The 26343-nt window shown below is 28.8% G+C and overlaps 1 protein-coding gene across 3 annotated transcripts in view; it reads left to right on the forward strand.

Annotated features, from left to right (window-relative positions):
• The window catches only part of LOC111636007 (trafficking protein particle complex subunit 9-like), a 44050-nt gene that overhangs the window by 17188 nt on the left and 519 nt on the right, over positions 1-26343 (forward strand). For 2 of the 3 annotated variants that reach the window (XM_023381157.1, XM_023381156.1), the window contains exons 6-24: positions 2646-2770; positions 4844-4912; positions 5297-5368; positions 5468-5596; positions 5671-5740; positions 9481-9574; positions 10857-11033; positions 11116-11255; positions 11335-11420; positions 16857-16983; positions 17054-17264; positions 17336-17421; positions 17501-17650; positions 19285-19343; positions 19412-19554; positions 25470-25707; positions 25818-25911; positions 25987-26085; positions 26161-26285. In XM_023381157.1, coding sequence (XP_023236925.1) covers positions 2646-2770; positions 4844-4912; positions 5297-5368; positions 5468-5596; positions 5671-5740; positions 9481-9574; positions 10857-11033; positions 11116-11255; positions 11335-11420; positions 16857-16983; positions 17054-17264; positions 17336-17421; positions 17501-17650; positions 19285-19343; positions 19412-19554; positions 25470-25707; positions 25818-25911; positions 25987-26085; positions 26161-26285 — 2294 coding nt within the window. The remainder of the gene's footprint in view (positions 1-2645; positions 2771-4843; positions 4913-5296; positions 5369-5467; positions 5597-5670; positions 5741-9480; positions 9575-10856; positions 11034-11115; positions 11256-11334; positions 11421-16856; positions 16984-17053; positions 17265-17335; positions 17422-17500; positions 17651-19284; positions 19344-19411; positions 19555-25469; positions 25708-25817; positions 25912-25986; positions 26086-26160; positions 26286-26343) is intronic. The other variant, XM_023381158.1, reaches the window with a different exon arrangement.

The following is a 26343-nucleotide window of genomic DNA, read 5'->3' on the forward strand; positions in this document are numbered from 1 at the left end:
AAATATTTAAATTGTATATACTTAAATATTTAAATAATTAATTTAAGTATTAAATTATTTTATAGAATGATGAACAATAGTCATGTAGAATGATGACTAATTAAAAAAAAAATATTTAACTTGATTAATTCATTTATTGCCTGGGTTTAAAACATAAAGTATAGGAAGTATACACGTATATTGTATGTGTATACTTCCTATTATTATTAAAATACATACAGATTAAAATACACAGATTACTGAATTTTAGAGAGGGTTAAAGATACATTGTGCAATATTCATGTTAACATTCACTCATTTTTAGAATTATTAATATTTTTACAGGTGTAAAAAATAATTGTTAAGTATAATGTTTGTTTTTAAATAATCATCCATTTACTAATTACTATGAAGAACATAACTTGGATTATTTCTATTATAATATTTATTCTGATAAGAGTAATGTTCATGAATATGTATATACAAGTAAATATATATTTCATGGGTATTAAAATAGTATAAAATAATAAATGACATATAGTAAACTTGTTAAAATTGTTAACATTTCTAAATTTTTATTATTTATCCATATTATTAAGAAACTAATGGAAAGGATCAAGTAAATAAGTAATGTTAGTCTAATTTCACATGTATTTGATGCTGCATTGCTCTTTTACTTTCACATGTCTCTGATTAACATCCAGATAAATGTTGGGTTTGATTGTGCAGTGGTGTAGAGCTGTATATTTTTGCTGCTGCCATCCAACTACTGAATGGATTGTACAAAAGATTGCAGTGAATTTATGTACACTTCAGTATGTCCAATGCAGATATCTGGCATCAGGCACCAGAAAATGCTGTGATTCTGTCCAGTTATCTTCAGCAAGAGATTTGGTGTCCGGATGCCAGACGAACATGTGAAATTCTCTCATAAGATCCCATGCATTTTGTAATTGAATAGCTGATGCCAAATGGTCTCATCTGGTATGTGTGTGTGGAATGATACTTAGGCTAATTTTAAATGTTCAGTTATGTAGATACTGTTTCTAAAACAATTTAGTGCAAGATAGTGACAAGGAATTTTTTAAAGTCATATTTATTTTCTGTTAAACTTTTAAATTGAAAATTATTTTTATTATTGGATGCCTTTTAAACTTAAGAAAAATATCCAAAAAAAAAAAAACTGTCTTTAAAGAGGTCAAAGGAGAACAGATAAATTTATTTTCCAAACAATTATTTTGATAAATTGTAAATGTTTTGATTTGAATGAAAATAAAATTATAAAAAACTAGCAAAAACTAATATTGCCCAGGGACTCGGGGAGAGGGTTCAGTTCCTTTTTTAATATGAAAATAGAATATGGGTGATCGGTTAACGAACATAATATGTTCCAAGACTTTGTACGTTATCTGGTTATCGACTCACAATAGGTTTTTATGGGAATTTGATTAATTTGTTCCGGAGACTCTAAAAAATAAAAAATATATACTTTTTTACTACATTTATTTATATGTAATAGTAAAAATACATATATATGCAGTCTTGCATTTTTATTAGTCATGTTTTTTCCATTTGTGGGGGTTAAAGAATCTGTCCAATATCAATTGCTTTTCTCTTTTCTTCAGGATTTTTCAGAAGTAATTAATAGTATTGTAATTGTAGAGATTCCCAACCCCATTAACCTTATTCTGGTTTGGATGCCACTTGGATGATCATCGTTCTGACATTCCACTTCTTCAAAAGATCTTTAGTAGCAGATGTCGACATTGGTTTTCTTTTGTCTTCCTCTTTTTCAAATGAAAATACATCTTGCTAAGTTTCTTGGTGTTCTTCATTTGAGAGTTCTTGGAGTTCTTCTGTCGTCAGATCAGTTTCTGTCCATTATGAGATCTAAAATGCTCTTTATTTCTCAGATGTGATTTTCATTACTCAATTAGCAGCTTGAGACTTCTTGATATATCTTTCATAGCTAAGATTGTTCCTACTGTAGACCCGTTCAAGCCATACTGCCTAGCAATATCAGACATCTTGTGCCCACTTTCTACCTTGGCTATTATCTCTTACTTGGTTTCTACGGTGAGCACATTTCTTGACACTCCTCTTTTTAGGCTCTATAATATTATCAGTTTCTTTATTAAATAAAAAGTTTAGAAAAGCACTTACAAAAATTCAGAGAACAGAAATCAACTAGCCTACAAAAAATCATTTAAATGCAAGACCAGGATGAAATTCGAAATTTGGTATTAAAATGTTAATGAATATCCGATGGGACAGTTAAACTTTCGCCTTTCGTAAATAAACCCAGATACAAAACTTAACAAGTGCCCATCTGACAGTCTCGTGGATATTATAAAAAATTATTTGTCAGAAAGGTAAACAAAAAGCTGGAATTACAAGGGAGAGTTTCAAAATTCATTATCTGATTTGTTCCCTATCCAAACTGTTCGTTAACTGATCACCCACTCTATAGCTTATATTCATCTGGACAGAATAAGCTTTTCAATAATGAAATAATTTGAAAATCAATTTAGAAACATACATTCTTGCTTTATGTATTAGAACAGATTGTTTTTATGACTAATTTACATTATTTAATATAAACTTATTGTAATTATAGAGTATAATTATATAATGATTTTTTAAAAATCTCATACTGTATATGATAGTCTCTCATAGCCGAAGTTTGCCCAATTCAGTGGATTCGTCAGATTTCAAGAACTTTGGAAAAAACGTTCTATCTCCCGAAGAAATACTTGAGAAATACAAAGAAGTTATCTCTCATTATAATAAGGTAAGTATTAATTTTAATTATTTTTTAATGTTAATTTTTATCTATGTGTATTAATAATAAAGTGATTTTTTTTTGTAAATTGTTTTTTTTTTTATTTTTAATGGCAACAGAGGGAATGGAATACTGAAAGTATTATATATATAACACAACTTAATGCAAGAGTTGAAATGTTTTACAAATACAGAATTTGTCTAATTTCTTATTTTTTATTTTGGGAAAATAATAATTAGAAAAAACTTTCCTGTCTGCAGCTTAGTAATTATATTAGTCAACCTCTTCAATTAGTAATTAATACCAAAGATTCTGTTTTTTTGATAGCAGTCAATTTTTCAATTTTTTTCCATACTTGATGTTAATACCTTTATCCTTTTTTATAATATTAATCAGATTAGCTTATAAAATTTTAATGAAAGTTTTTATTTGTCATTTTTATAATCATTATTTTCTGTATTAATTTATATGTATTATTCATTTTATGAAGTAAATTATTGATTTGTGAAAACTCGGTTGAAATTATAGTTGCAAGAAATATCCATTTTATAAAGCCAAGTAATTGTTTTAGAAATTTGTTAAATAGTTATTTAGATTTTTTTTATATACATCTTAAAATATGAGGTTAATTCAATAAATAAAGGCAAATTTCATTTTATTGAGATCTAATTATATATACTGATCCATACAACATTCATATTTTTCAACACAGTTACTGTCCTTTGCAATGCACTTTTTACATCTTTAGACAAGCTTCCGTATCTTAGTAGAAAGTCTTTCAGATTGTTGTTTAGGCCACAAATGCACTGCCACCTTCACTTTGTTGTTATTGTGAAATCTTTGTCCTTGAAATGTTTCCGTAAGATTGCCAATGACATTTTAAGGGAACATTGCCAGGACAAAGATGGTAATGTGTCAAAGTTTTGCAACTCTGCATATGGTTCAATTTGGGTTCATCAGTCAACTGTCTCAGCCGTCATCTGGGGTACAGATAGTGATATCTTAGTATCATGAATATGCAGATCCAAAGTTTATGTTTAATTTAGTGACAACAATATCCATAGAAATCCATCCATTCTCACAAATAAGTTCTTCCACACAAGCAATGTTGGCATCACCAATGGTTCTGATTAGATGCTCTGAGCTCTATAGTGTCTAACCACTCATCATGACAGCTAGGCTTTAATGCTAAGTATAAGCTACCATTTGAATAATTGAAGGGAAGACCTCTACTATTTTAATGACAGTTTGGAAAAAGCTACCTGAGTAATGATCAACAATTGATGTTTGGACTGAAATCCTACCTGCAGGTACACTTTCCTTTCACTTATATGGCTTCCACTAACCTGTGAATTTCCTTTGGTTTCAGTTTTTCTGATCACAAAAATCTTTTACATATCCAGGCAATTCCTTAATTCAGGCAGACATCTTGGTTTTACTGAATTACCCTTGTTCATAACTATCTGAATGATTCTTATTGCATTGTATCTTTTTCTTTTTTTAATGCCATTTATTTCCATGATTCATCCAATAACCTAAAGAGGTTTATTAATTAATTTTTATTATTATTAATATGCGTACTTTTTAAAATAAATTTTATTAATGCATCTTTAAGTAGATATATTTATTTAACTTAATGAAGAACATAAAGAAAACATTAAAGCAAGTTAATATATCTGTTAAGTTTTCTCAATGTTTTCCTTGTAAGAATTTATTTACGTGAGAATAGAAATAAAGGAAAATAACTTGCTAATCTAAGAATGTTAAAAACAAAACTTTAACTTTATAATTCAAGACTATTTATAAATCTTGAATTAATTAATTAAGTCTTGAGTTATAAAGTTAAAATTTTGTTTTTAATATTCTTAGCTCAGTAAGTTATTTTCCTTTATTTCTATTCTCACTTAAATAAATTCCTACAGTTGAGTTGTGTTGTGCACTAACAAATTATGAAAATAAATGCATTCTGTGTAAAATTTTTAATATATATTTTTTATAACTGTTTTAAAAATATTTTGGTTTTATTAAGTGATTAGTTTCTTTTATTTAAAACCAATTTTATAATGTTCATTCTTAATTTAGTTCCATAATGCAGCTGTGATTGAATTAGAGTGCAATCTTAAAGCAGCCAGAGTACTTATTTTGCAAGAAGTAAGTTATTTTCATCATCAAAACAGTTCATATAATTTTGAAGCAACTATTTTAAGATTATTAAATTTAAATTTCATTTAAAGTTTAACTAAAATTAATTTTGATGCTCAGAGTTAAATTCCTGTTTAAAAGCTTTCAGATTTTGTATCTGTCAAATGTCAAAAGACTGATACAAAGACAAAAGTTGAAAAATTTAATCTGTATAAAAGCATTGGAATTAGTTAACATGTTACCTTTTTTTTATTTTAATATTGTAATATTTTTTTATTTTAATATTTTTTTATTTTAATATTTTTTTATTTTAATATTATTTTATTTTAATTTGTATCTAATATTCAAAAATATTAGATACAAATTAATTTTATTAATTGTTGGTGTTTTCAGAAATATCTGCAAGCGTCAGAATTTGTTCATAATGCTCTCAATATTAATCTTCAACAAAGTGAGGATGATAAAGTATGTTGTATGCTTTCAATTACAGTAATTTTGTACTCAATTTTTAATTTGAATCTTTAATAAAATATATTTATATACATGTATTTTTTTTAAATATAGATCAATCAATTTGTTACATTAGCTCAGTTATATGAAGAAATTGGTTTTCATAGAAAATCTGCATTTTTTAAGAGAATGGCTGCTCTCCAATGTGTTTCTCCACAGAATTCTAAATGCAACTGGAATAAAGTAAAAAAATTTTTAAAATAATAACAATTATAAATAAATAAAAAAAATATATGGATTAATTTAAATTTTTTCAGTGTTACCATCATCTCCTTCAGACATTGGATGGTTATAAATTAACTCTTGATCCAAAGGATGTTCCTCGAGGTAAACTTGTATAGTGATCTTTTTCATATTACAACTCAATTAGTATTGCCAAATTATCTGCCAGATTACTTATTGAGTTACATTAACACTGATTTAATAATTAGATATTAAGCAATTTGGCTAGAGATAGGTGATTAGGACACCATCCATTTCTTTCAGAATATTTTAAATTAAAAAGATTTAATAATTATAAACAAATTAAATCATGAAATAATTATCATTGATAATGGTTGTCAATGACATTGAGGCTATTGATGCAAAAATGACAGCTTGAAAATGTTTATTTACCTGAAAATAAAGATAAGTGTAACTAAAACTGGTTATGATAAACAAAATACAAGGTTACAAGAATATTTATAAAACAATAACTCAAAATCTGTTTGGCTTTGACTATGGAAGATTTGCATGCATCTGCAAACAAAATGGCTAATCTTGAAACATGAAAACAAGATGGTCTACAGTAATAAAGTTTTAATTTTGATAAAACTATTTCTATTTTTGACAGTTACCTTACTTTGCCCATTGATTAAAAAAGAAAATGAGAAAAAGTTATACTCTAAAGTTAAAAGTGGGAGTAATAACAAAACAATTCTTCTGAAAATGTATTCTTTGTCAGTGTTGCTTTTCTACTTCTTATTTTTCTGCAAAGTCTTACTGATGTTTAATTTCATGTCTCACGTTATAAATTTTGTTTCTTGCTTAACAACAAAAATTTTAAAATAACACGAAGCATATGAAAATATTAATATAGTGAACTTCTGTATTATGTGCTCCCCTATAATGTGAATTTGTATAACACAATGAAAAATTTCCAAGTGGTACTCATAAAAATTCTGATTTTGTCATCCAGATGTTTTCTTCAACTTCTATGCCTAGGTTTAAACTTGCATAAAATTTTCTGATAATGCATTTCTTTATGATGTGATTTCCTGTAATGCAAAATGTATCTCCACTTTGTATGGGACTTCTGTAATCTACTTTATTACAAGTGTATTTAAATGGCTTCCTTGCATGATATATTAATTCTTTGAATTTATTTATGTAAATACATAAAATCTCATTAACCTCACAAGTTAGTCCAGCAGTTATCAAAATTATCACCTTTTTAACCTTTTCAACATACTCTGAAGGTCTTTGTCAGGAAATATAATAATGGAATGCTCATTGAATTGCTGGACATATTACATAAAATCTTCCTAATCTCACAAATAAGTCGTTCAGTTACAGCTTGAAGAAGTGTTAATATATTTATGTAAAAAGTTTGTAGTGTTGCAAACATAATCAGTTTACAAGAGTAGAAAAATTTATTTTTTAACTTGTAAAATGGATATTAGCTTTCCCATGTTTGTTAACAAAAATTTTAGATTAACATAATTCATTAATTAATTAATCTCTCTCATAACCATTGAAATTGTTTGTCTTTAATAAATTGTATAAGAAAAATTGATTTACGTAACTGACATTGATTTCCCTTTCAACACGATCTAAACAGATTATAAGCAAAAGTATTATTGTGATCATTGTGTGTGTATAAAATGTGATTAAAAAGTTTGAGAGTTGAATTACAGAGCTTATGAAAATCAACATCTGTATCTTTATCATTCTAATACTGCATTTGCGCACAATCCACGACTCACTTTGATCTCGATTGCCAGTCAAATGTCGAGCTGTTTGCACAGGCAGTCTGCTTGAAAAGAACCTGGCTATTGCACGCAATGATAAAACTGACATAACTACGAAGTAAGTCATGAACACCAACAAACAAAATGAAAGTTTTGGTTAGAAATAAATACTTTTTCTTGCCATATATCTAAGAATAGCCAGATTGCGTTGTCTCTCCAAATATCTTTTTTATTTCTCTGTTGATAGCCTGACACTTGTTCCATAGTGATTTTGTTTTTCTTGTACACATGGGATTGTGGGAATTCTCTTATGACTAGATCTAGTTTCAAAAACTCTCTTGAGTCAGTTGTAATTGAACCTTGTTTCAATTGAGATTTAAACAGTTGAGAGAGGTTACACCATAGCACAGTCACTGATCTTATCACAATCTACATTGAAATGCTCAGTGTGAATGGGGTATAAAGCTCTATCAATTTCCTGTTATATACGTCTAGACTTGCAGTGATTCATCCATTAGTATTTGAGTAACAGTTGATTAATGACTTCTTGATTTTTTGCAATTTTCAGTTTTTAAGTGTATGTGTTGTTAAAGAACAAGGACCCCCACATTAAATTTTGTTGGTAACCTGGTAAAAGTGGTGCATTTCAAATACTGCAGCGTTTAGGATGCTATAATGTCTTTTGAAGTATATGAGTGTATAGGAGTTTTAAAAAATGGCCAAACATTGATTGTAGATGATCCAAGTCCTGGAAGACTTAACAGCCACCACAGATAAAAGTAAAGAAGATATCATTGCACAATATATAGCGATTTGACGATTAGTCAAATTGCAATACAAGAACTAGCAGAGGCCTCAAACATCTTGTTTGGATCATGCCAATTGAAGTTGTATAAATTGGATACCAAGGTGTAGCATCAATGCTTGTTCCATGCATCATAACAACTAATCAAAAATGCAAGAAAGAATTAAAACAGATGGCAATTTTTTGAAATCAGTCACAGCGGGAGACAAATGTAGGTTTACTCTTACAATCCAGATATGAAATTGCATCAAGTCAGTGGAGGAAGAAAGATGAAACATATTCAAAGAAAGCACATACGAACTGTTTGAATGTTAAGATAATGCTCATTGTTGTCTTTGATTATTGAGTTATCATGCACCATAAACTTGGTTCCCATGGTACTGTATATCAGTTAATGAAATGTTTTATTGAGGCATGTTGTGACATATAGATGAAGCAGTTCAGTTTAAGAGACCAGATTTATGAAGAAAGAAAATTTCAGCCTATAGAACACACTACTAATTCAAGAATTTCTGGTGTATTTACAAGACTTTTCACTTGCTGACTTTTTTTCTTTTTCCTTGCCTAGAATGAGCCCTAAAGGGACAATATTTTAAGATGTTAAAGGAAATGAGAATGAAATTAAAAGAAGAGCTGAATTGAATTTCTGCATCTGTATACCATACTGCCTTAAAGATTGGAAAAAAGTTGGTGTGTTATTTAAAGTCTGAAGTACATGTGTACTTTGAAGGTGATATTATATAAATATATTAAGTTCAATTTACAGCAAAACTCCCCTAACCATACTCATTTCAGGTTTGGCCAAGACCACAATGGGAATGGTTGGCTGGTGGTAGACATACCTGGAAGAGACTATCCTTCAAAAATTTTCTGGTGTTTTGTCCATCAAGATTTGATTTCTGATTATATAAGTCTGGTGATGTCAACCTTGACTGCCTAAGCTATCTGGCTGTATAATAAAAGTATTAGGAACTCCATCCCTATTGCTTTTAGTAGTCTGTTGCTGGAATTTTATGTTGGTTTGTTCCACTTTTTTTGAAACTTCTGATTTTCTGGTAACATTATGTTCTTTCAGCTGTGTCAATTGGTATAAATTCTGTTTCTACAAACATTTCGTGTCAGTGAGTTAACAGTTGAGGCCAATGTAGTTTTATTATATTGGATAGTAGTTTGAAATAGATAAATTTCATAATTTATCTAATGTTTATCATCTTGAATAATTTCAGATTTAAATTTTGTAAATAATAAATTTATATTTATTAGTTTTTATTTTATTTGCATAAATAAAAGATATATAATTTATTATATTGCAGATATTATGAACGGATGGCCTTGTTTACAGATTCAAACTTTATATGAACTTGTTACGACTGCAACAAGAATGGGTAATCAACCATTAGCTGTTAGGTAAATATTTTATACTCAAAATAATAAATAATACATTTGAATTTGATTAATTTGCACTCAAATAATTTAAATTATTTGATAATTCAAACTCTATTTTCCTTTCAAATTCATATTTAAATTAATATTAAAAAAATAGTTGATTCAAACTTTTCTATTAAAACTTTGAATAATTTGAAGCTTTCAAAATATGATACATATTTTGAAAAGTGAAATTCTAAAAGACAGAGTAATACACAGTTAACTGATTTATAAAATGTGTGTTTCAGAGATTCTCTGAAATGTACACATTCTGTAAATCTTGGAGTAGAGAAAATTGTATATTTGAGTTTTTTCATGTTCCAGGAATGGTTTTAATAACAATTGCATTTACAGTAGAGTATCAATTATCAAAATCAATTGGGGACTGGGGTTGTTCGGAAAATTGATTTTTCGGATAACCGATTATGTACAAAAAAATACATTATTAATTAATATATTAGTATATCCCAATAATAGTATATTAATATATCCCATGTTTAAATTTTTCTCTGTTGTGTGTTGCTTTGCATTGAATTTTCATGGATGTTAAGCCTAACAAAAATTTTTATAATAATAATCCTGGCTATTGTATTGTTAAAAATTATTTCTTTATTTTTTACAAACAAAATAAATATATTGAAAAATATAAAAACAAAAAAATTATACTTTAGAAGTTAATCTAGTATAAAAAACGTTCGATTCAGCATAACACAGTCCAACTGGAACGCTTTCGGTTAACCGACATTTTGGTTGATCGGCGTTTGGATAATCGACGCTCTACTGTATTTGTTTTTATAATGTTTAAGTATGGAACAGACATGAGTTTATCTTTAGGTAAAATATTGAAGTTATTAAAGGAATGGAAAAGAAATTAAACAGAAAATGTGATACTGCCAAACAATAAAGAATATTGACAAATGTGAAATTTATAAACAATATGACTTGAATTATCTACTTTTGGAAGCTAAAAGTTCTGTTAATCCAAAAGTCTTTGGATTAACAGAACGTCCTCATGTTTAAATTAAATCTATTTAACTGTAGACAAAAATTTCAGATTTGCATCTATAGTCATAAATACAAAATTACTTTTAGCGTACTACTATAAATTAAAATATTCTTAATACTCTTCCGTACATTAATCTCTATAAAAGTCTCTAAACTTACTGCTATCTAAACCATTAATTTTCAATTCATTATATTTGCTAATATGAAAAATTGTTTTTGTTCATTCCTTTTTAAATCAGATTTTTTTATTAATTTACAGACACATGACTTTCCTGTTGCATGTTTTACTGGATTATCTAACACCTGCAGAGAAGGAAGAATATTGTTTACAATTAGAATCGCTAACAAGTAATTGCGAAGGATGTCCTAAACCTCTCGCACTGGACAGTGGCGTAATTATTCCTCCTGTAAATTTGCTCACTTTTCCACAAGTTAGGTATGAATATTTTAAATCATAAAAATTTATTGAATACTTTAATAGAGTATGCAATCTAAAATGTAATTTCTCTTTTGTAAAGATCATTTAAGTTACAGAATTTAGCACCTCATTTACGCCCAGTTAAAGTAAATTTTAAACAGACAACGGAACAGTGTGGTCCTTTCATTTTCTGTCCTATTCAGTTAAACAAAAAACCAAGAGGTAACACTAATAAAATAGGTAAGTGGTTTAAAGGGAGATTTTATCAGTTTTGTATGTATTTAAACTTTGCAGCTAAAAATTTAAATATGTTAACTAGATTTTAAGTGGGTAGAAGATGATGTTTGTGAAGTTGCATTACAAGTATTCAATTTATTGCCATTTGAACTGAAAGTTACAAATATGGTAAGTAATTAACTTAATTTGTTCCTAAAAGTTGTTTAAAACCAATTTCTTTTTTCTTTCTCTCTTAAACCAAAAAAATTTTCCTATAAGAAACATTATCAAATGGATTAATCATTTCCAAACTCCTAAAAGAAAGTTGTTTTTTTTACCTTTTAGCTGTATTTTATGCATAAAAATGCTTACAAATGTAATATAATATCATCTATATCCATTTTATATATACAGTAAAAGCAAAATGTTCCATCACTACATTGAAACCAAAAGCATCACTTTACAGAAAAGTGCTATAAATACAGACTCGACTGCCTGGATGAAATATAACCCAATCAATCAAGACCGATAACAAGTACTTCATCCACACACTTTCCAAAATATTGTTTCAATTTCTTTAAATTAAAAATTAATTTATTTTGATTTTATTTTTAATTTTAGTTTCAGTTTCGATATAAAAACCAGAGTTTTAATTATTATTTTTGGTTTTTAATTAAATGGCTACCTAGTATAGTTGTAAGCTTCTTGTTTCTAAAACTTTAATTTAATAATCTCAATAGCCAGTTGGTAGAGATATGAGACTGATCAAACTGCACTGGTGCCAAGTAATAGAGATCATATTGAAAAAAGACTTTTAGTTAATGGTGGAATGCATTTTGGTCTTCAGTGGACCCTCCTCAGCCACAATATGAAGATAACTACAACTGTTGCAAAAACCCACATATAACATTTAGCTTATTACATAAAATTTTTTTTACAAATGGAAAAAACAAACCTAGAATATTTAAAACAATAGTAACATGTTACGTGGTTACACTAATACACTAACCATTCATACATTCATCTGATTACATTTCTACTCACAGTTTAAAACAAATACACCTTGTGACACTGTATTAAGTGGGTCAGTAGTACTGGTTAACAGCGATTCCCCTTGACGAGACTTGATAGCCAGGATTCACTTACTCTCCTTCCTGAATTATCATTAATTCTATAATTTTTCTTAACATTCATAATTTTAAAATGTTCATAATATTGTCTTTCAATAGGTTTTGTTTGTTTTGTTTTTAATATTTTTTATTGTTTCTTTTATGATTTCACACCCTTTGGAATTGCAGTGCCTGGCTATTGCTAACTAACAAAAATTTATTAAGTGCCTTTAAACATGGATTTGTAAATGTCATTTATATTATACAAATGTCAGTTAATGCAGTTTTTATTAAATAATTTGATTTTTAAATTCAATTGCAACACCAAAAAAAACTAGAAATAGTATCTTTCCCACATGTGCATTGAAATCTAATTTGAATAGCAATAGCTTTGATGATTTGTGTCGTGTTGTGATGTTTAATAATATGAGACAATCTCGGCACCACTAACTTCTGAATTGGTAGTCTCATTATTGATTGGTCAGGCCATCAACTTTCTTTAACAGGAAGTATGGAGAGTTGACAGTCTGTGTCTCACTAATCTGTGGTCAGCTTTTGCCGAGTAGCTTGTTCAGCAACTGAGTTACCATACAGCAAATGGGACAGATATGGCATTCAAAATTTTGTTCAAAAAGTGATGCATTTGAAACCTGAGGTTTGAAAGATAAAGTTACATAGAAAAAGTAAAGCCATTGCATATTCTATTGCAGTCTGATTTATTATTGAGAAAATAAAATTGTATGAGTAAAATTCTTAGTGAAACATGTACAATAGGATGTTAGAAGTAACTTAACTAAACCTTTAATGTCCAGAAAAAGTTTTTTAATTTACACAATTTAAAATTCTCTATTCTTATTGAAAAAAACCAAATTTTTTTCATAAACTTCAAATGTTTGTTCATGTATGTTGTACCGAAAGGAGTTGAACTTCTACTACAAAAATTACAGAGAATAAATTAAAAGCTGAATAAGAAAGAAAAAATATTTGCAAGAATGTTTCAAACAACTTGATGACAATCATATAGAAGAGTACAGATTTGTATTTGTGGAGACTGCAATTTATTTTTTGTCATCTTATAATATGATAAGGATTGAATAAGCCGATGCAGTTTCTATCAAACTACAATGAAGTACTAAATATTAAAGCCAAATGACTGCCAAATTATATTACACTATATTACTACTACTATTATTAATTAAATGCTAAGTAATTTGGCACTAGATGCAGGGCATTAGGTGCTATGATCTTGCTAACTTTAATAATTATAATTAATTATAATTTTAATAGTTAATTTAGAAGGTTCTGGAATAAAAGGATTGGCTCAAAGTGGGACTTGAACCCACAACTTATTTTTTGTAGTAATAAATGGCAAAATCTCTCAAATTTAGATATGTATGATAGACAGTTTGATAGAGTAATAATTATATAGCTAATGGTCCTAATACTAGGCAGAGAATTAGAAATTTGTAACTGTTCACTTTGAAAACCGTTGTGTCGAAAGTAAATTAATTGCAAATCTATAAGCCCTCATATATTATTTTTACAAAACTTTGTTTCCTTATTTGGAATATTTTTATTAATTTTTTTATAGAAATAACTTAGATGAGAGTTCTTTTTGTAGAACTCTCATCTACAAAATTCGCCTACATCATTTGCCTTTAGTAACTTAATGCAAATTATTTCAAAAAACAAAAACATTAATACCTAATGTAATGAGTGAGTAAAACTAAAAAATGCTTGGGTTTTAATAAATATTTTACAAATTCACTTCATTGCATCACACCACATTCAACATGCTGTATTTTGCTTAAAAATTTTATATACATATACACCTGATTATCCGGGTTAATCACCGATAATGGAGACCTGGATGATAATCAACTCCATTTTAATGAAAGTTAATCAGTTTTTTTTTCTATTTAGTTTTTACCGTATTTACTCGAATATAAGACAGCCTCGCTTATAGGGTGAGGTGTGACTTTAAAGATCAAAATAAGGAAAAATTAGATTTATTAATGCAATTCTAATTTTATTTTGTTTCATCACACATAAAATATCAAATGAATGTAAATTCATGCACTGTCCTGCAAAAATTACTAGCATTTTAAAAACTTTAAGAAAAATCTTGTAAAATTGACAACATAATTTGTTCATGTAAATCTGAACAATCAGGAACCTTTTTTTGCCAATTCTTAACAGTCGAATCCACTCTCCATCAATTACACTTATGAGTTTCTCCGAATTATGATTTCTGAATAATCATCCGTTTTCACATGGGAATAGATTAAAACTTATATCATGCTCTTGTGTGATTTTGAATTTCAATCTGGAATTCAATTCAAAAGCTTTGCTTTTCCTATTGCTATTCATCTTTACTCCTGACAATATACAAGATCGATTCAAACAACCTAAATAAAATACTTACATTTTTAAATACAAGAGAGTAAGCATCTGGTAAAAAATGCAAATATACAGTTCACAAAAATTATTTGCAAAAATGCAAAGAATCTTTTGCTTGTGCATATAGGACGACCTAGGAATTTGAAGCTGTGATAAATGAATAAAAACCTCGTCTTATATGCAAGTAAATATAGTAATAATATTTCCAGAATTTATGTTAAATTTAATGTAATAGTTTATACAGGTAACCCACGTATAACACGGTAGTTACGTTCCAAAAAATTGCCATATTATGCAAATCCGTGTTATGCGAATCAAAGAACTAGTACGAAAAGGAGGGTTAGGTTCCAAAAATTAAAAAACATGCTACTATATTTTCATAATTAAGTTAAATATTAAAATTTTCTTAAGTGATACATATTAATATAAATTAAACAATGTTTTCTTTGTCATCACTAAAAGCTCTATTAACCGAGAGTGTTTTATTTTTGGCAAGTTATCATTATCCTCTGAGCATTTTTCTGCATTATTTTCAGATTCATGCTTTACCTTTTGCAAAAAGTGTATGTAATTTTAGATTGCTTGCTTCTAGTTAAAAGATCTTTATAAATTTCCTTATATGGTGCTAAGCACTTATGGAATAAGAGAAAAACATCTGGCAACACCAGAAGCAGAAGCGTCGTGATATGGCAAAATTGAAACAATTTTCGCAAAGGACCATATGTATGGAAACGAGAAAAGAAAATTTACACACTGAAGTACTAATAGTTCACGAAAATAATAATTTTTGTAAACTATTAGTACTTAAGCATGTAAAAATTTATTACATTTCATGTTGTACAAGGGTTTTACCCATTTCTTGAACCGTGTCAGAGTGAATCCGTGCTATAAAAGTACTGTGTTATACGGGGGATGGTATCAATTCTGGAACTGTGTTAGAGTGAATCCGTGCTATAGAAGTGCCGTGTTATACGGGGGTTACCTGTATATTATGAATAAAATACCTTTTGAGAATGACAATTAATTAATAAGCTTTAAATGTGATTGGAGTTGAATAAAACTTTTAACATAAACAGAAAATTCAGAAAAATTTATTGAATTAGCACCTTGCAGTTCACTATCAATTTCTTTTACTATTAACTGAGATTGACAGGTTGTCAGCTAGATATTGTCATAAAATGCCATTAATTTTGCAATATTAATGATAAGGAAATATTATTGGTAAGGAAATGATTTAAAATATCTTATCATAACACACCTTTCTTGTTGCCAAGATAGTTTTATTGAAAACTAACATTTTCAGCCTACTCTAATTTAAAATATTTTTCAAACAATTTTACAATTTATTTAATGAAAACAAAACAAACAGTATATACATAAGTAAAGGCATATTGTTCAAGAATCAAATGCACTTACTGTATTTGTTATGCTGTTTAATTTGTCTTGTCATTCTGGAAGTAGTACCCACTCAATTTACCATTTTAAATAAGAATTAATGGTGCAGATGTTTTTTACCTTGATGTTAAAATTTATGTCAGGAATACAGATATTTATGAGATGCAAGTGTGCACGGATAATCGGGAGTATACTGTAGTTTTTAAGTTTAAGGATTGTTGTATGTATTAGGAAAAATTTGCTTTATCAATATCAGTTGAAACATTTGTGATTCAAATCATTTATTTACATTTCAATGTAATGGTCTGAAACACAGTGTGTAAATTGTGTACAGGTAAAACAGGCAAACAATAAAGATTTTTCCTGTTTTCTCTGGATATGTATCCTCATTTTGCATGACTTGGACACTTGTATATGCAAGTAAATATGTCTTATTCCTAGTAATACAATCTGTCCTAGTAGACATTTAAATAATAAAATTCAGTGTAAATAGTTTATCATATTGCTTTGCTAGTGATGTCTCTTTCTCTGTAAACCAATTTAGCGCTGTTAGATATAATTAAGTAAATTTTTGCTTGATTTAGAAAAATTTTCATTGAAATTTCACGTCTCAAAAGTTAGTTATGACAGAATTTCATTTTTAATGAATTTAATTTTTTTTTTATAAATACATACATGAATTGTTATAATTGAATCTTTAAATAATACTCAAAAATTTTAGGGTTTACTAACAGAGGGAATTCCTTTTGAAAGTTTTCCCGCTTGCCTATCTCTTCCGGCTCATTCAGGCCCATATCCTGTAAATTTATTTGGTACGCCGCGTGGAAGAGGTGAATTGCGCATTTTAGGTAAATCTTATCATTTTCTTTGCATATACATTTTAACATAAATATTTAAAATGAAAAATATTTTTGACAGGATATACAACTCAGGTTTTGGGTGTCAAAAGTAATTGCAAATTGAGAGATCTGAATGGGATCAAGAGACCGTTCTATTGTATCGATATCATTCCGGCACTTCCTCAGTTACAAGTTACAACTTCGCTTCCCAAGGCGAGCACTTTTTCTTCACTTGCTAATTCCAGTGCTGTCGTAATGAGTGCTGCGGTCACAATATTTGCCGGCGAAAGGTATTGTAGACTCTTTAGTTTCTCAAGTAACAATTAGTTTGTCTTAATTAAGTAGTTATTATCTTTTAAAGTCGAGAATGTACGATCACTCTGACCAATACTGGAAAAGAAATGGTGGAACGAATAGACATCAGCGTACAGGTTAAATCAGATAAATGTGAGAATTGTGAATTTTTGTAAATAATAACGAATAAATGATAACGAAGTAAAATTAATAAATATATTTATACTTTCAGCTAAAGAATCATCTTTTTTCACTTGGAGCCAAGAAAATTTAGCGATGCAACTTCCGATCACTCCAGGAAGTTCGGCTTGTTTTACTTTGTACATAAATGGTCTCGGAGAATTTGTATATCCGACACACAAGAAACCAATAGAAAGAATAGGTAAGTATTATTTAAACAATTAGTTTTCTTTTAGTATAGTTAATAAGATCTGTATCCTCTGTATAAAACAGATAATTGTGATAGGTTAACAAGTAAAGAAATTCACTGTTAAATTTATAATAATAGCATCAATAACCAGACAATATATATTCTGTCAATGTATAGCATACTGTAACCAGACAACCAGACTGCTACATATATATGCATATATATATATATATAGCATAATGTAACCAGACAAATATCTGGTTACAGTATGCTACAGATTAATGCCTTGCTAAGTAGATGGAGTAATTTTCATTAGCTTTTTTCTTCTTGCTCTAGATTTCTTAAATGATCTCAAGGTTACTCACTTGAGAATAAATGACAAAAATAGCCAGGTCAAGAAGCTTAATATATATCACCCCTTCTTTCACAGTGATGAGAATAAATCAAGTTTGGTCTGTATTAGGACTTTCCAAACTATTCCATATTAACCAGTAGTTTTCAGTATTTTTCTTGATAACTTCACATATAAGTTTGCATGTGTGTGATATTTTCCACCATAGATAACAACAGCTGTGACAAGATAGATCATTACAAAGTTTATTATTATTATTATTATTATTATTATTATTATATAATAATGTATTTAATTTAAATTAGTAGTAATAAAGTTATAGAAATATTAAATTCACTTTATTATAAACATATTTTTGTTCATTTTCTAATTCTTCAGTTTTCCATTGATTGGAGTTCTTTCTGGAATGTCATGAACCTCCAATGTTCTGATGTTGCATAGAATTACTTTACCTTTTAGTTGAACTTAGGTAGCTTTCACATGTTAAGTGGATATGACTTTACTATAGAAGCATTAAGTTCTTTATATTTGAAATACTTTTTTTCTGCATCTATAAATGCATGTATATACAGTTAAAAAATATTTTATGTAGGTGAATATTCTCAAATTTAAATTTTTTGTACTTATTAAGTGTAATTGATTTTCTACCTTTTACTTTTGTGGCTGTTTTGTATATATGTAACAAGGGAAAAGTATTGTCAAATTGACCCTCTGGGTTTTTTCAAGTCTTTGTTTTGAGACCCTGAACATAAAAGCAGAAAAAATTCTATGAATGTGTGTTGGCATCTATTTGATTTTATATCTCAGGATGGGGTAATGATTAAGAAACATAAAAATTCAGCATGGGAGTTTGGGCATTAGGGGCATTGATGCCATTAAATTTTGGTGGTTAAAGGTTGAGGGGTGAGGAAATGGGGATCATATATCATATCTGAATAGGGTTGGACTTAATGAAGATTTTACTCATTGTTATCATTTACAATATTTTATAAAACTTGTCTCTACCCTCAAAATTAAGCTTTTTTCCATTTTATAATAAATAATATAAACATTATTTCTTAACAAAATCTCATAACAGATAGTGACACAAACTTGTGTGTCAGTGTTTTTTTTTTCCAGGAAAGTTATGCAACTCATTGCTGGATTTATTTTAATAATTTGTTACAGAATATATGTTTTATTCAAATATTTTTTTTACATTAAACTTTCAGCAAATTTCTGAACTTTTAAATATTTACAATGTTTATTTTCTGAGAATTAATGACATTATAATTAATAAATATTTTACTTACAGGAACGCCTAGCAAAAATACCCCTGTACATATTTCTTCTGTTGATCTTTATCCTCCAAAGGTAAATGCTGTATTCTAAGGTTTTTGTAAAGATTTTCAACAAAGTTAATTTAAATGCTATTCTTACAGTCAGTCGAGGCAATTTTACAAATACAGTATAGCGGTGGACCGGGCATGAGAGAAGAATACTGTCGCCATTGTTCTGTTGCCATCACAGTCGAAATTCTTCCTTCGCTGGTGATAAGTAAATGGGATGTTCTTCCAGCAGATATGTAAGTAAGTTTATATATTAAAAAAAGTAATTTTAATGAGAATAAAAATGATGATTAACTTTCCTACTGATAGCTAAATGTTTAATTTATCTGGTCAAGTTTATACAGTAGATATAGGTGTGTGTAATTCTGTTGAATTTGCATCAATCTTACTGATCCGACTCAGAAAAAATTTTATTTTTCTGTGATTTCTCATGATCAGAAGATGCTGATTACTTTTTTACATTTAAAACATACAATTAACACTTAACAAATAATGTATTTGACTTATTTCCTCATAGAAAAAAATTTTTCTTCCGTAAATTTTATACCCAATAAAAATAGAACTACTGGATATTTTTCACATATGATAAAAATGTGTTTTTCGTGCATGTTTGAAGAAAATTTTAAAAATTGAGTTTAATTTTTCAGAAGATTGCTTGCAAATTTACCTTTATAATAATCATATCTCATTATTTTAAACATATCTGTTTATATGTATGGATACATCATCAAATGTCCATGTACTGTAGTGACTAATTGAAACTTCAGAACAATCAATGAAACTAAATAAAGTTATCAAAAGTGAAATCATTAAAATAACATTCTATATAATACAGTAGAGCGTTGTTTATCCGAATCAATTGGGGACTGGGGTTGTTCGGATAACTTATTTTTCGGATAACCGATTATGTACGAAAAAATATATTAACCTATCCCATGTTGAAATTTTTCTCCGTTGCGTGTCGCTTCGCGTCGAATTTTCGTCAATGTTAAGCCTAATGTAAACTTTTTAAAATAATAATCGTGGCTATTGTATCGTTAAAAATTATTTATTTATTTTTTACAAACAAAATAAATGTATTGAAAAATATAAAAACAAAAAAATTATAGTTTAGAAGTTAATCTTGTATCAAAAACGTTTGATTCAGCAGGACACACAGTTTTCAGAAAAACACCACACAAAAGTGCCAGTGCTGTTAGCTAAAACACACACATCAACAAAAAAAAAAAATATTGGAGTAGCCCACGATATAGCCAAAGATTGCAGTGCTACAGCACTAGCGAAATTTAAATTTGCTGAGTGGAATTCTTTTGGATAACCGACTTTTGGATAAACTACGCTCTACTGTACTACTCTACTGTACTATAAGTATTGAATTTAGCAAAATACAAATGTTTTAAATAAAACTTTATTGTTAGAAATTTTACTTTCTAATAACAGAATTCTGAGAATTTTTTTATAGTAATACCATTTCACTATAAGTTAACATCCCTAATTAGCATTTCTGATACTGCAATGTTTATAAGAATTTAAAATATCTTTTATATCTAGTTAAGTTAGAATAAATTAAGATAAGTAAGTTGAGGAATATAAAAGTTAAATAACAGACATCAAAAGAATTGTCTTTTTAGAAACAAGTAGCAATTATTTTGTTTTTAAACACTAATTAATTCTAAAGATAAAACTGTAAACAAGTTTACAATTTCATATTTAGAGTTACAACATTTTATTTAAGCTATAAGATCAGCAAGCTTGCATGGGAATTTCTTTTAATAAATAAAAACTTACAAATTTTTTTAGATGATTCTGATGTTTTGTTGTAAAAGAAATAGTCATCATTAAATTAATGCAAACTTGCATTTTATTCTTGTATTTATTTGACAATATACTGTACTAAAAGAGAATATTAATGTTAAAAATTTTTCTCTTATTCATGTGTCAGGCTGATTAATAGTTAGAGAGTTCAAGGAAAATTACATTGTGTTTTGAAGATGTTTGTAAATTCTCCACAAATAATTCAAAATCTTTTTATTTTTAAATATTTAATATATATATATAAAGTGTATGAATCTTATTATTATGAAAAATAGCATATTTCAGAAGAACAAAATATATTGTTATAATCTATTAAATCCCGTTACGTAAGCCAAATACTTAATCTCTTATATGTAGATTATTATTAAATTTATGCTTGCAATGTAGTAAAATATTTTTCCTTTGAATCAAATTTATCAATATCATCATACAAGGGTTTGACATAAAACAATGGCAACACTTTTTTCACATTGCTTACAAACAGATGATAGTATTCTGTTTCCAACATTGATGAATATATGGGGAGAAATTGGCACACGATGTGCATGTGCTAGAGATGGAAAGGGAAGATTACAAAGCATTACAATAGTAGTTTCAAACAGGATTGCCCTAAAGCAAGGCTGCCCAAACCCAGGCCTGCGGGCCACTTTGTGGCCCGCCAATGCATTTGAATTTGCCCGCCCACAGTAGCAGTCGGCTGTTACCATGCGCGATGTCGTGCTACCAATAATGCCAACCACCACGTGATTGGTCGAATGCGGAATGAACTATGACTTGAGTCACCGCCACACCACTGTTAATACCTAACCTATGCATTTATTACACTTGTTCTATTAGTTTTGAGTCGACTTTTGTGTATTAAAATTAAATTGTCACCAAATATTGAAAAATTATTAGCTAATAAGCCCCTTCTTAGGTCTCATAGATGTATTTTTTATTAGGTATTATTAAAACATGTGCAACTTAAAGCTTTGTTTGATTCAAATACCTATCCATTTATAGAAGAATCATGAGTGTAAGCAAGTATGATTCATCAGATGGCCCACCAGCTGACATGTAATTGAAATTATAGCCCACCTCCAAAATGAATTGGGTAGCCTACCCTAAAGACATGTTTCTGAAGTTTGAAGAGCATTCATGGATCAGGATCAAGGTGGTGCATGAAAGGACATTATGTCAGGGTCATTGGGAAGCATATGATGATCATGTATTACCACATGCTTCAAATGGTGGCAAGATGGTATCATTTCACTGAGGTCATGATGAGTACAAGATGCAGTGTTCAGGTTGCCTGGTGTGGACAATCATCAGGTGAAGTTGATTTAATTACTGATGGAGATGGATTGATTGTGGACAGCAAGGTGTTCACAGTCAGTCAATCTGTAGTTTTGCATGTGTTGAAAGATGTTTGGTTACTGCAAAATTGCATCATATAGGATATCTCATCACCTTACTGACATTCAGAAGTGTCACTGCTATGCATTTGTCAGTGACCATTTGAAATGTTATAACAGAGAAGGTGGAATATTTGTCGAAAGAGTCATCACTCGGGTGATCTGTCATTCTGGTCATATGATCTTTCATATACAGTAGAGCGTCGTTTATCCGAATCAATTGGGGACTGGGGTTTTTCAGATAACTGATTATGTGCGAAAAATATATTAACCTACCCTGTGTTGAAACTTTTCTCCGTTGCGTGTTGCTTCGCGTTGAATTTTCGTCAATGTTAAGCCTAACATAAACTTTTTAAAATAATAATCGTGGCTATTGTATCGTTAAAAACGATTTCTTTATGTTTTACAAACGAAATAAATACATTGAAAAATATAAAAACAAATAAAAATGATACTTTAGGCCAACTGGAATTCTTTCGGATAAACGACGCTCTACTGTATCTCATCCATGTGTGCAAGACCATATGATCAGAACTCAAATGACAGTCCAATGCATCCATCATCTCCTCTGCCAAAAAAGTTGCACAAAGTGTCAAAGTGATACTAATAGCAATATATTATGTACATTTGATACTATAGTATAAGACAATACTAAGTTTTCTGGAAACTCATATTTGTTCCACTCTGTGGGAAATGTGGAAAAAATTTTCAATTGCTATTGTCTCGCGCAACAATGCACATTGTCACCAGGCTATTCCCACAAAAAGTTGTTAGCACAATAACAGTGGGAGGTGCTCAAACATCCAACCTAGACATCAGCTTGTGCAACTTTCACCTTTTCTGTAAGTAAAAAAAAAAACACATTTTCACAAGAGAAGAAATCCTCTGAGCAGTAGTGTGCTTAGTTTCTAACATCAACTAAAATAGCTGTGATGATGTATCTAACACTTTTTACACACAGGAAGGTTAGAAATTTGGGAAGCAACTACATTGAAGAACTGTAAATGTATTCTGTTCTGTGAATATTTTGTCTCACATACATATGTTGTTGCTATTTTACATCTGATCCTATATAAATGAATAGAGGAGAAGGTGGTATTATGGAACCCCAATTACATTATAATGAATTGTAAACAAGGTATCATAACTACACCCACATTTTTTGTGCAAAAAGTACTGGTAACTTGTAAACTAAATGTTCCTAATTGTATTTTTTGCTAGTGTAACTATAAATATGGTTTTTGAAGGCTTTTGTATAAAAAGTCAGAAAGTAAACTTAGAGAAAATCAGGTGGTAATATGGAACCTTACTGTATATTTTTAAAAAATGCTTTAATGTAGCCAAAAACAAATAGGAAAGTACAAAAATGTTAAATAATTACAAAATTATTAATATGTAAATTTTTCGACTATAAATTCGACTTTCATCTATTATCAGGACTTATTATACTGGTTTTACAGATAATATTACAAAGATTAACAGAAAACAATTTTTATTTTATTTCGTATACCTGGACACATACATATAGTCAAAAAATTTACATATTAATAAGGAAAAAAGGACATTGAGGCAATTTAATTAATTACAAAATTATTTACTCCAATGTATTTTATTGCAAAAATGCTTTTATAATAGAAAAATATGACCTCCATCAACAATATATATTCCAGCAGCTCTTTTTCGATATTCTCAGGAAGAATTGACTTTCTACCTAGTATCTTTTTCACAAATTGCTCTGGATGAATGTCTGCTTGCAAAGAGAGAGTTCGGAGGAATTGAGTTCCATATTACTGTAAAAGCACCAATGGGGTCCGTATTTCACACATCACCATCTTGAATTAACTTAATTCCTGTTGACACCAAACTTTAAAAACACAATTATCACACAGATTAATACGTACCCCTAAGTCTCTGGAACGGAATACATGCACCAGTGAACCTACAACTACACGATTTATATTTTAAAAATAATTAAATTCACTTAGCATTCAAAACTTGCGAATTTTGAAAAAAACAAATTTGCTGATTAAATACGGACAACCGTTTTACTGAAGTAAAATGGGTTTTCCCCTTGCTATGGATGTCTGCCTAGTTCAGCTCAGCCACAATCAGCTACAGTTTGCCTTTATTATCAGTTCGAAATGGGGTGGTTCCACCTTTTCCTCTATCACAAAAATTATCAGAAAAAATAATTTTAAGCAGTTCTGTATTGCTTAGCTTTAGATTATTCTGAATGTTGGAGGAATCTGTAATTGGAAAATATTTTTTGGATTTCCTTTTCTAGGATTTCTAATTTTATATGGAATGCCTCATTTTCATTGGCTTTAAAATGTCTCCCCAAGCAACACTCCCATTAAAATCTGACAAGGAGAATTGGTAAAACTTCAAGAAAAATACTAAAATTTGATTACTTTCTAGTTTTAGTATAATTTTGATTACAGTGATTATATACAATAAATTAAATTTTATTATTCTAGAAGTAATGGCAGCAGATAATTTAATGTACCTGTGCTGTAATTAATTAATATTCTCACTGTAAATGACCTTATATTCATAGAATTCAAGCAAAAATAACTAACCTCAAATGTTTTTGGAATTAATTGCCATACTAGTTTGTCTGTCAATGAAGCATAACTTTGCCAAAAATTAGTATTTTATTTCAAAATAATTATTTAAAAGCATTCCTAAGTATTTTTTTTATTATTTAAAATCTATTATTAATTTTTGGTTGGAAATAATTCATTAAATTTAAAATTCTTACAGAATATGATTTAAAATATTTTAAATGAAATAATCAATTTGCTAAAATTTATCCTAAATATGAGAATTAGACTTTTTTTAATTGAATTTTTGTAAAAATGTTTTTCTTTTAATTAACAATTATTAATTTTATTTTAATTCATAATTTTTTAAAAATTAAAGCAATTCATTGTTTATTTCAGGCCATCACAGTGTTATCTCGTATTAGACATTCTCAATGCTTCCAATTACGAAATGGAGCTTCAGTATTCTACCAACAAGAAGATTTTGATCGAAGCCAAAGATACGTGCCGAATTCCCGTTGCCGTCGAAAGATGCCCACCCGTTGCTTTTCACCAAGATGGCGACGGAAATGAAACGACCATTCAGTCTCTTTGTCACCAGCATTTAGTAAATCTGGTCGACTTAAATTGGACTTTGATATCCTTTTCATGTATTTTAAATAAATTCTTAATTTTAACGAATCTAATAAATATAATTTTAGTTCTGTATGACACACATGCATTATTTTATCCTTGACAATTACATACCCGACAATAGGAATTTCGGGTCGTGCTTCGATCGTAGATGTAACTTGGACGGAAAGTATGATGGACGTGATAATGATATCGCCAATTCATTGGGGTAAAAATAATTCATTTGGAGTAAATTAAGTAATTTTAATATTAATTAATACAAGCATCAAACCATACTTTATAGAGATGATGTTGAATGGACACGAATTTAAAGTCGAAGAGGAATTTAATTTTATCGTGGGCGAGTTGGTAGTACTTAATATCACAATACATAATATTTCAGGTAAGATGAATGTTTTATTCGTGAGACAGGAAATGATTAGTTACAATAAATTCTTATTTGTATGAATTCTTTCAGATGCCATTCTTGAATCTGTTCAACTTTGCATCCAAGGTTATCAAGACCATCAAAACGGACATTATAATTATCGATTAGAAAATAAGAGAGCCATCATAGGAAGTGACAAAGTTCTAATTCCAAAGGTAGAAATAAGTCACAAGTGTCTTACCAAATTTTCTATTAAATTTTGCTTAATTTTGA

Source organism: Centruroides sculpturatus, unplaced genomic scaffold (genome assembly GCF_000671375.1).
Source record: "Centruroides sculpturatus isolate CEXI.00-Female unplaced genomic scaffold, Cexi_2.0 scaffold1015, whole genome shotgun sequence".
Taxonomy (NCBI): domain Eukaryota; kingdom Metazoa; phylum Arthropoda; class Arachnida; order Scorpiones; family Buthidae; genus Centruroides; species Centruroides sculpturatus.